The following is a 12,438-nucleotide window of genomic DNA, read 5'->3' as shown; positions in this document are numbered from 1 at the left end:
TTTAGTATATGCCAGACGGACGACACCTCATCAACGGATTTGTTACAGTTCGAGTAAGAGTTGCTAAGATAGCCATATATACTTTCCAGTAGATTTATTGCCTACCCCTGGACAACGCCCATCAAAGGGTATTCGAAAGTCTTTCTTTCTGGTGTTATTGTCGTAATTGGATGCCGTCTCTTTGACATATACCCCACGTATCCTTTCATTTATATTTATATTTGCACATGCTACTGAATTTTTATCGAATTTTACAAAATGGACGATCAAGCATTAATTTCTTTATGTTCTGCACAGCTTTATCATTTTAGCAGACTTTTTTAGGACTATACAGTCTAACAGTATTAAACAAAAAGTGTTAATAGCTAGACATACTAAAGTGGGAATTTACTGGGGCAATTTTATATTACCGGTTACTTAGTACATGTTATACGATAAAACGTTGTATTTAACATTTATGGTCACAAAGTTTGTAAATCAAAAGTTTCAAGTTAAGATTTAAAGAACAATTATAAAGTTTACGATAAGAATACATGTCATATCCTTAAAATAAAACTGTACTGAGATAAAATATTTAATCTTTATTCAAATCCTGTTTAGAAGGATTGACATACTATTTAGAATTTCCTGTTAAAACAACAGTTAGACAAGTAAGCACTATTCAATGCACTTTAATATGTCGTTAAAGTGCGTACAATGGAGGGCAATCCGCCATGATTTATAAATAGATTGTCGACAAGGTCTGATAATTTTTTCAAATGATAGAATCATCACATTCTTAGTTTTCATTCCCATTTATGAATATTTTCATGACTTTTTATTCACTCGTCAGATTCGAAAAATCCCATTTTTGACGGACTTTCGAAAAACGTCACAGTGAGGCTGTTACATGTAACATCCGTAGCAACGACGTCTGGAAATCCTTTCAAATTATCTTCTTTCTTACTTTGATCTTCATTGTCAATATCCATTTCTAAATCACTTTCAACCCACTCAACTGTTTCCTGATCACTATCATTATCGTTAGCAGCAGACGACATTTTCTGATTCAATTCCGTTGCAATGTCAGTATCACGTGCGTCTAATTTCTGATCCTCGTGCGGTCGAATCGGAGTTGCTAGCCAATCAAAACACTTTTGATCACATTTGGACTTTTCATCAAAACAATCGTCGGAATTTAACAGTACGCTATCACAGTCTTTGTTCTTTCTCAGATTTAAATGATTGAAGAATTTATATTCCGGATCATGGTCCATTTTTTCTGCATCGCTTTCCACCGGAGAAACATCTTCTTCAAGTTCATTTTTGATGTTTTCATCATGCTCTCCGTTTTCATTGCTTTTATCGAATAAGAAATGTCGTTTATGGTGTGAACTTTTTGTAGTACGATTGTTATTTTTGTCATCTGTAAATGCTGGGTAGATTGGCGATCCAGACGGCTTGAAATTTTCTACCTGTGATGAAAAAATATAAAATATCTATGAATAAAATAAATTTTTCTACTTGTATGACTTAAAATAGTTTTTCTTTTAAATAGCATAAATGAACCAGGAACATATATGCTAGATATACTGTTCCCAGCATGAACACGATTTTTTTTTCCATGTTGAATTTAAATTTGCTTCGTATTTTCAAAAGAGACTTCAAGTTTGTTTTATAGAAAACCACCCCAACCCTCTTTTCCTCCAGTATAAAATAGGACTGGAGACAAATGACCGCTGCCTTAACATCATTGATTCGTTGCCTATGTCCTAAACCTATAAACGTTTGATATTTGTGAATAAATAAGTTAATTTTTGTGTCTATCCCAGTGCGTATGTACTGCATAATTATTGTCTTCAGTATTTATACATTGTAGGTCATCAATTTTAGATTTATTGTCGACAAATAATGAATCGCGCCAATTTCAATTCCAAGTGCCTATTTAACATGTGATCTGTGATAATGTGTTTCCACAACCAGACGACAATTGACAAACGGTCATCAACACATGGGAGTGTTCGTCCTTCAAAAAACAGCTGATCACGTATTTCTCACTGGCAGAGTCTCTTCGTCATTATATTCCTTTTATGGAATTTGATTAATTGTATTGTACGAGTTAAGGATTGTTTCTGTATTTTTGTTTCACCTCGATACACTTATAAATCATATTAGAATAGAGAATCAATAGAATTATGCATTGCGTGTCTATATAAAGATGAGCTAATATGAAAGTACAGTTTCAAGTGACAGCTAGACCGAGGTTTAAGCAATATTACCGCAACGTGTAAATATGACAAATAGTTTTTGACTCGTTTTAATAAAGTTCTACTCGAAGCATGTATACGTAACAAGAAATTTGTATAACTTGCAATGTGTATACGAGTTACTCAAATAATACTCGGAAAAATTCTTACTCACAACGTGTAATGAAATTATTATTAATTTTGACTCGCAACGGCTGTAAAATTAAAGTTATTAAAATAGTTCTGACTCGCATGTATACAAGTTTTTACAAAACAAATACGGAGTGTTTTCACTGAAGAGTTTTGTTAATTTTCTTGTCATTGACGATTTTCATTTTTTTTTTTATATAAACGTGCTCGACTTGAAAAAAATTGCATTGCCAACACCGATATGGTGACCAATAAAAGCCGTCCGAAAATCATTCTTTTTTGGGATGGGGTTAGGGTGGGGGATAAGTGGGATAATCTTAAAATGTCCAAAGCGCAACAGCCACTAAGAGTGATACGTGAATGTCCAAATCGCAACACCCACACAATGAGTATATTACATGTAGAATGTCAAAAGCGCAAGTCACCAAAAGTGACTATATGGAATATCCATAGCGCGATAGTCACACAACGATTATTATCTAAGCGAGAGGGGACGCTTGTCAGATATAATTACATATTATTAAATAGTTCCTCACCTCACTTCTACGGCGTTTTCCAATCTTTCTTCTGGTTTGCCTAAAATTAAAAAAAAGATGTCTTTATTAAACTCTTTAACCTTTTACAATTGTCATATATTATTTTAAAAAAAATGAACATATTAAAATATAGAATTAAGGCGTTGCATGTATGACTAAAGAGGCGTCGACATATTTGGGCGAGCAACATTTGAACAGTTATATTTAACGTCTGGAAATTTACGAAACACAAAAAGGGTTTTATAGTTCTTACATTATTTTTACTTTTCATATAGTTGAAAAATTACTGACTTCGATTTTTCACAGGTCGGAAATGGATCTTATTCCCCCTTTATCATATTAAACCTCAATACTTTTTGTATGTGTATATATGTCATTTTAAAAATTTGTATACAAATCGATGTTATAAATAATCTGTTTATTTCATCATAGTCAGTGAATTGCATAAATTACACAAGTATCAACAATCAATTAGATGACAATACAACATGGTCTATAAGGAAACGGGAAGTTAAAACACCAGGAAAATTACACATTCTCAGTTTCAACAAGGTTTCATATATCTATTTTATATTGGAAATTTAAAGGTTAAACATTGGCTAATAATTTCGGTATAACAGATTTTAAATACCCCTTTATCTTATATGATCTTTTACAACGTACTTCCTTATCATGAATATGTATACCAAAAGGTGACGACTTAATTTTGTTACACATGTCGTGTGTTATATCCTTTACATGTAGTTTATAAGTCTGTTGCATTTAAATGCATACAATTTATATCTTCACACAAAAACGAGTAAAGGTCCGATTTGTTCAAAAAGCTATAATACATAAATTCAGGCTTTCAAATTTTGGGATTTGACCGTATTTGATTAAAGTAAACCCAGAAAAGCAATTCAGACGCACGAAATTTATTTAATGTTATCTACATTATTTTATCAAGCTTTCCATGTGATTTCGATCGTAGGTTCCCCCTCCCCTCCCCAAATTTTTATAATCTTTCCGTCATCGTTATCTTAATTTTGGCAACTATATTGACTTTCTTACCCCAAAAGTTCGCTTATGCATGACTCGAAGTGGTATATCACAAATATAAACAAAATGTTGCATAATATAGAATAATCAAGGCAAAAACCTTAAATTCGATTTCAATTTTCAATTACTCATATCAATAATACGAATGACTAATGTTCGTGTTTACAGATGACACATATAATGATGTCACGACCAAAAGAAACAAGTATCGCTAAATTATGCAGTTGATTCCAATATATCTACTTAAGCGATCGCTGCAATTTGTAATTGAAATGTCAGTTTTAGCAAAGATCGAAGTAAAAAATGGTCCAGCGAAAATATTTTACGTCGCCACGTGGTTATCAGTCTATTCTGAGAGTAAACAATTTAATCTTGTAAACGGTTGGTTCTGTCTATTTTTTTGCTCTTGTTCGTCAATAATGTGTTGTTTGTGTCGGTTCTTGGACTTATTTGTGGCAACTGGATTGGACTTGGACGACACTTGTCAAAGATATTCGCTTCTCTGTTTTATAACCGTTCATTTTGTTACCCCTTTATGATATACCTAGGATAAACATATTTATGCATAACATCATTAACCTTTCGCACTATTTGCTTACCAATTCACATCTTTGAAATATAAGATAAACATATTTCAGACATGATTTCATTTCTTATATATTTTCCCTATTGTGCAATATTTATTTCTTAACATAACGTATGAATAAATGCAAAGACATCCCCCCCTCCCAAAAAAAAATGAAATAAATTCATCAATTATATAGGTTCAAGTCTTTAGTTTTTTGTTTTCTTCTTCTTGTCAGATGGTATCATACGCCAGTTTGTACCAATTAAAATTATTTTTTCTTGTTCTATCGGTTAGGTCTTAATTGTCTCTCTCTCTCTCTTCGACTAACGCTTTGTAGAATTTCGTTTTGATAGCATGTCAAAAGCTTGTAGTTAATATTTTAATCTATATGATTAACCTTTTTCATCGCTTTTTAAAGTAAGTAACCAGTTAACTCACAATCAGAAAAAAAATACAATATATATACATTATTAACTCGTATAATCCAAAAACATTCATGAATGAATCCCTATGTTTAATTCCGAAGGCCATTCACTATGAATTACGTCAATCGACAAAAACATAAAACAAGATTATTAGAATACACGTCAGAGGAATTCTCTATGATCGACAAACAAATCGGTTGTAAGTTGAAGAAAACAATATCCAAACGCTCTCATGACTTACCGTTGATTATAATCAAGAATCAGCGTCCGGTCAAGGATATTTTTCTCCGGTTCCCATGTGCTGTCCCTGGAAAAAAGATTAAAAAGCATTTAATTTAAACCGATACTATTGTTAAAGTACAGATGGCAATGTTCTTTCGATAATGTTATTGGTAAAAAGAAAATGATTAATTGATTGTAACGCCAGAAGCAAATGTTTCATGCGCACTGAAGACGAAATATGTGTGCACGAGGTATTAAAAGCACAAATGCAAAGTTATTTCAATTTTCACTGGAACAGTAGAAAGGCCATTACAGTGCCAGTAAATAGCATGAACCACCAACAAGTGTCTGTAGAAAGCAATACAACCAACAGCAAACACACTAGTCTCTCTCTCTATATATATATGTGGTGAAGTGGCATGCATACCTTTTTAATAATACGTCATCCGTGTTCTGTACAGAATTGTAGCGTGAACAACCTTGTCATTGCAAATAAGACCGCGTGTACAAATTAATGGTTACCTTATCGTATTTGTTGTAATGTTTAGGATTTTATTATACAAAGGATCAATTCTGACATAACTAATAACTCAATTGTCCGATATTCTACTGACAAACTACAAGTATTTGACTGTCAACGTTTCGTCAACCGTTTTCTAAGTCCACATGTACTAATACATCTTCGATAGCTAAAAGTTACGATCCAGACCACTCGAGGTTCGTAACCTTGGCTACCTAAGGTGGTATATATACTGTCTGAGTCTAGCCTGTTTGTTGCCTGTTTGTTTTTAACTATATGTATACACTTGCGGAAGATTTAAAATTGATATTTGTGTATTATATAATCTTTCTAGCCAATCTGACCAAGACATTACAAAATTGATCAGAATTTTACGCAGAAACTTATATTGGAATATCTCAATGAAATCATAGTCACACAATACATGTTCACATATACACATAGCCTAAAACCACATATACATGTCTTATAATGTTCACATGTGAATTAGGTTTTTAAATATGATAATGTGTTCATAAATCAAATATGTTATTTAAATCGTTTATCAGAAAGATAAATATTGTGTGGTCATTAAGTCATTAACAGGGGTGGATAATTTAACAGTATTATAGTTCTGTGGTGATTTTAATATTTCAAAAATGCGTATCTTTTGTTAGACATCTGCAGGCGATATAGTGGAACACCTACGTGTAGAATTTTGTGGTGCAACCTAGAATTTTTACTTCATCGCATTACATAATATTTAATTTAATGCATGTATTTAACCTATACACGCAATACGATAAAAATAAATTTGAGTATTTTTTGGATTTACCGCGCGAGAATTCATTTTCACTTTAGGACACGTCCGTTTACTGGATTTTGTGTTGCATTATATTAATTTTCATCCTGTCTTCTGCAAGGGTTAACTATTTTCAGCTTTTACAAGACAAGTACATGTATCATAATTCATTTTCAAAATCCTCCTAGTCCCCCCCCCCCCCTTTTCAATAGGATATAAAATATTCGTCCCCTTATTTCCTTGTGAATCGTGATATAGCCCAAACTTTTTTCTGCGACTTTATACAAAACGGTATATATATATGATCGCTGTTTGCAAGAGTTTCGTCCATATTTTCTTTGACTTCGATTGTTCCTATAGGAAGCTTCTGATTCACTTTCTTCAACCATAACGATTAACTTTTTTATATGTTTACATATCTGAAAAGGGTGAACTTGCATTTGAAAATACTTAAATCTTTAACATTACAAAAGACAAACACGCCACGTCGAACGATTATTAATATACCTCCCTCTCGAATCTGCATTTTCTGCGAGAATTCAATTGTTATGCTACACACAACAGCTTTATATGTGTTGAAACGTTTCTACCAATAAAGATTATAAATACACGCTATTAAACACCAAATGATTCTAGAACATGAAACGCCTCTTTACCATATCCGATATTTCATTATTTATCATGGCAACGAACAAATATCCCAGTTTCCTATACAACATGAAATTATAAATATTGTCCCGGACAAAAATATAAAATATCTTGTTTGTTTTGGTTTATACGTTGCAACTATAGTTTCATCTTTGTACATAGTTTATTATTGATTGATTTAAAATACTTTGACTAAATAATGTATATTATGTTAAATGTACATTGTACATGTGTTTGATGTTTAAAAATGTCACGGAACGAAAGTCATTTGTGTATATTGTGTGCGATTACGCGCTTGAAATATTTCGAAATAAAATTCTCATACATATTTTAGAAAATTTAACTGAATTCCGAATTCCATACTAAATATTCTCCCATCTTTCCCCTTAAGGTCAAAAGGCCCTAGGTGTCCGGCATATCAATTTCTTTAAAAATCAAGAAAACACTAATTATTTTGTTTATAACAAGCCCAATGAATAACTGGGTAGTTTCTCATTGTTAAAGGCCGTACGGCTGCCTATTATAATTACTTACATCCAACGACTATGGCTTTAAGATGCCCCTTTCTCTCTCGACCAAAGAATAATGATACAATACAATATATACATGTAGGTTTATGCTTATGGGCCTTTTGAACCTAAACATATAAGCTTAAATATTTGTACCATGCTTATCAGACGTGACTTGGATGGAAAGTTGTCTTATTGACACTCATACCACATCTTCGTTTATCTATTTATCAAACGTGGCTGTTTTTGCGAAATAATAATTTAATTTATTGTATAGCAATATTTTATTTCCCACAGAAAGTAACCAAAAGCTAGCGTGCAATAAATTCTAATATTGCACTAGTTCAATAAATCTTCAAAATTTATGACGTCATCAACGACAAAATCTCAGTTTTTTACTTTCAAATATTATATTGCTATACAATAAAAGGGTTAGTGCATGAATATTGGGGAATATTGTCCCTCGTAGAACATATATTGCACACGCAAGCTCGTGCAATATAAAATTCTACTCGGGACAATATTCCCTAATATTCATGCAATAACCCTATATTATTTTCGAATGTCAAACTATAAACCATCTATTGATTTTCGTTCTATCCTCAAAAAAAAAATTTTTAAGGACGTAAAATTGTGAAAAATACCCTTCTTGAACAAGATATATATATATAGGTGTCCAAAATATTTGAAACCGCGTATATGAATCTCGTATTGTTTGTAATGGTACCAAAGTGGTAAATCAAAAATAAGTTTTTTGGTCTAACAAAACTATCATAACTTTATTCATTGATCCGATTATGTTATTTGTAAGCGATTTTTTCTTCATCACATGGACGTATACTTATAAACTCGATCAATTAACGAAGATGTTCTAGCAACAATAATACAATGTGCACCATGGACGCCTACATTTAACTTACAATATGAAATGTAATTTAAGTTTTCCTTTACTAAGCAAATTGTCGCAAAGTCTATAACATACAGTATGTATGGTACCTGCACGTGTATGATTTTATATTACAAATTACGTATATTTCCGTATCGAGTCGGCATGTGCACTTCCAAATTATATATGTATGTATACATTTATCAATGTATATGTCCGTCGAGACTTGAATAATTGTTGTTCCTGTGCTGTTTGACTATGACGGGAAGATTCCTGTTAGTGCTGTGATGAAATTCTGCTATAATGTGAGATTCTTCTCACTACAGCGGCAATATTGTTCATGGTCCTAGAAATTTAGACTCCAGAAAAGACGTTTGATCGTCATAACAACCTATTGTGTCTTATTACTCAAGTTAGGGCATTTTGACTTCGAGGTTTCTCACGGCCTGTGATACCTGCAAAGCAGATGCCGCTACCCTGTCGAAGCAATCGGTTTTGCTCATTTAAAAGAGTGCACATCCCCGGCATGGAAGATACATTTGATTTCATGTAATCCCCTTAGTTTTGTTATATATAATGAGCTAAAACTTTTCAAACACTCCGGTAGACTATCTTAATGATAAGTCGCTGATGCTGTACGTCCAGTCGCAAATATTTCAAGCGAAAGTTAAGACGAAAACGAATTAAGCAATATATCAATTAAATTAACGGGCTTTTGGAGTAGGTGTATTGTCCCTAAAATAAAAATAAATGGAGCAATCTTTTTTTACGCGTAACTCTTATTGATGTCTTTACAATGGACTTGGCACGACGACTTGTTCACTTAATAGTGTAACAAGGAACCATGGCATTTGGTTCCATCGAGGTTAACCCAACAACCACGCTTGAAATCCAGAAAAGGTAACAGTGGGCGTAAATTCATAGCCACATGATTACGTCGTAAGTTAACTTCGGGGAGGGTTACTGCTACTTTCTAATTGAAACATATTTACTCTTTCGTCTTCACCCACGTATACGTAGACGCTAATGAGTTCAGTAGTAGGATCATTCATTGACCTTCATGTCAAGCCGAAAACTGTGAAACATGTTGACAAATCAACAACTTTAATAAAGTCCGATGTGTTGACAAACAATATTGAAATATAAAGCTGAAGGAAGGTTTATTGTAAACAGGATACAGGTTCAGTTTAATTTCACCTTATAAGCCACTTATTTGTCTTATTTATACACTATATACTTATACCAAGAAACATAAAAATAGCATGTTACTAAAAACAAACGGGATTTTAAAGTATCAAACAAATCGACTGAGTAAAAAAAACCTGAGAAAAACCATAAAGAATGCAAGCATCAAAAAGATATTTCGTTACGAAATGTTCGTTTATTGTTTGTTTGTCTATTTTCAAGCAGTGTGCATTTCGTAACAAAAGGCAATGACGTTTTACTACAGACGAATCATGTCCAATTAAGACATCGATATCTTTGATTACGCGGAATAGATCGATTTTTGTGTTCAGGTTGACAAGAACAAGTATACTACAAATATACGCAATTGAATATTATTGCATATTGTATACTTGTAAATGTAATACGTTTGTGTACACTGTACAGTTTAGCAAAACACGACGGACACATAGACATGTCCTAAATACCCTTTTGTGACCGATATTACGAAAGTAGGGGGAATATAACATAATCCAATTAGTTTTGTTTTATACCGAATGAAAAAAAAAAAAATAAATAAAACCCGACATTTAACTTTGTGGTCAAATGCATAGACGTTTAATTATCCTACGAATAAGTTTAATATTGATATCAAAAACATACGTCAGTACTTGACCAAATTCGAGCTAGCACTAGAGAATGTGCCTACACGTACCAAAATATTGATACCACCTGATTATTGCAACGTTCAAGTATCTCAATTATAAGAAATAACATTATAATTTATATCTATTTTATAATTTGATATTTAAGTTTGCGTACTAAAAATCTCATTTAAAAGATAAGCCGGTTAAATTTGGTACGCAGAGGCGCGCGTTTCGGCTACATTAGACTCCAAAGTAGAGCTCAAATTGAAATAGGTTTTCGAAGTGCAAATCAATAGCAAGTTGAAAGCGCATAAAAAAATATTTCTGAAAAATATGTTACAATTTGTACAATTTAATGTTCACAGCTTGTTGAAATTATATTCATATATAATTATTAAATTATTTCTTTCATTCCAAAACAATGCGTAACTGAGATGTTTCATCACCTAATGATCTGTAATGCGGTTTACTGCGTACTACGTTTATGACACAAACGCCTTCTCTTGATATTTCAATTAATGGAATGGTAATGTTCTAATTTATAGCTTTTATCGACTTTGATACTTTATATTTAACAATCTGAAATGTAATCAACATCATTATATCGTATATAAAACATATGATGCTCTATAAATCATAAGTATAAATCAATTTGGTTATTTTTATCATACAAATGTGTAAATTAACAGGATATGGACACATGTATCTTGCTTATAAACTTCCTTGTTTCAGACCCTATACATACCTGTTTTGATAGCCTTTCCATTTTACCAAGTACTCAACTCGACCCTGAAAAAAAAACCAGCATTGGATGAGAATGATATACAAATTGTAAATCGTGCTGAATATAGAATACCAAAAGTTAAATAGAGAGAAGAGGGAGTAAAAGGAAAAGGGGTAGGGAGAGGACTTAATATTATATATAATCTGAATCTATTGGTGTGACAAATGGAGGCTTTGCATCTGCAGGAAGTGCAATAAGGCTGCATTTGAAATTCTTCACAATAGGGGGAGGGAGGATGCAGAGTTTACTTAATTCAATCAGTAAATTTATTGGTGTGACAAAAGGATGCTTTGCATCTGTAGGAAATGCAATAAGGCTGCATTTGGAATTCTTCTCAATATCCTTTTTTCATATGAAACATACATTTTGCTTTGAAAATCGTTCTCTATTTGTTTTTACTTGTTTTGTAATACGTATAAGGTATAGACTATGATAAACTTAATAAATATTGATAAAAATCAAAATCCAACAGAATGACATATTGGTGGCAAAGTGCATTTTATATATTAGTAGCAAAGAATAAGAGAGCAGATTACCCCCTACCCCCTACCCCCTACCCCCTACCCCCCACCCCCCACCAATTTTGTAACCGGTTTGCGCACTATCACGAGTAATACCATTACATCTATATTAAAATAAATCTAATTTTAGAATTTAAATATCATGTCCTTCCTGCATTTTGTTTCCCCATGCAAACTAAAGAAACAGTACTAATTGTGTAACCCGTTGCGCAATATGCCGACAAGCGTGAAAATATAAAAAAAAAAGTCGATAAAAAGCATGTCATTCCAAAATAAAGATTCAATCTGATGGAAAAAAGAATTTAAATTATTAAAAAGTTATTTCTTACCTTTCTAACTCTTCGCTTTCTGATAAAATCAGCGCGGTAAATAAGCTCACATGCCGTCTGCTTCTCCATTGCGTAGTGAATGTTTACAACAACAACGCAAAACGATCTATTGCCTCAGGTGTAAATACGGATCAATGCGCACAGTTTTATTGACTGCTGACGTCACAGGTCAACACAAAACATTTGTAAACAGACGATAGGAAGTTATTTTTAATGATATGAATATTCACTACTGCTGATATATGTTATATGGATAATTAATTTTTAAGTCACGAGTTTATATACCGGTTACCGGGGAATTCGATCAATGGAAAATTATGACTTTAAATATCACAATCAGCAGAAATTTAGTCACAGTTTTTAAAGATTTTACAATAGTTAAAAATAGAACGAAATAATACGAAGTGGAATTTTAAATAGAACTTCGTGAAAGTTCTATAAAAGTCTATACATTGTCAGTATTTCGCAAATAAATGACACGATTT

At 32.5% G+C, this 12,438-nt stretch overlaps 1 protein-coding gene across 1 annotated transcript; it reads right to left on the bottom strand.

Moving 5' to 3' along the window:
- Nucleotides 1-566: 566 nt before the first annotated feature.
- LOC143044371 (uncharacterized) lies at nt 567-12,204 on the bottom strand. The gene is made up of 5 exons (XM_076216347.1): nt 11,954-12,204; nt 11,065-11,108; nt 5,184-5,249; nt 2,912-2,951; nt 567-1,454 (listed from the first exon to the last, which is right to left on the bottom strand). The coding sequence occupies exons 1-5, from the start codon at nt 12,020-12,022 to the stop codon at nt 822-824; spliced, it is 852 nt and encodes a 283-aa protein (XP_076072462.1). The 5' UTR covers nt 12,023-12,204; the 3' UTR covers nt 567-821.
- Nucleotides 12,205-12,438: the final 234 nt, after the last annotated feature.

This window comes from Mytilus galloprovincialis, chromosome 9 (assembly GCF_965363235.1).
Source record: "Mytilus galloprovincialis chromosome 9, xbMytGall1.hap1.1, whole genome shotgun sequence".
NCBI lineage: Eukaryota > Metazoa > Mollusca > Bivalvia > Mytilida > Mytilidae > Mytilus > Mytilus galloprovincialis.
This window is presented reverse-complemented; position numbering and strand designations above follow the sequence as displayed.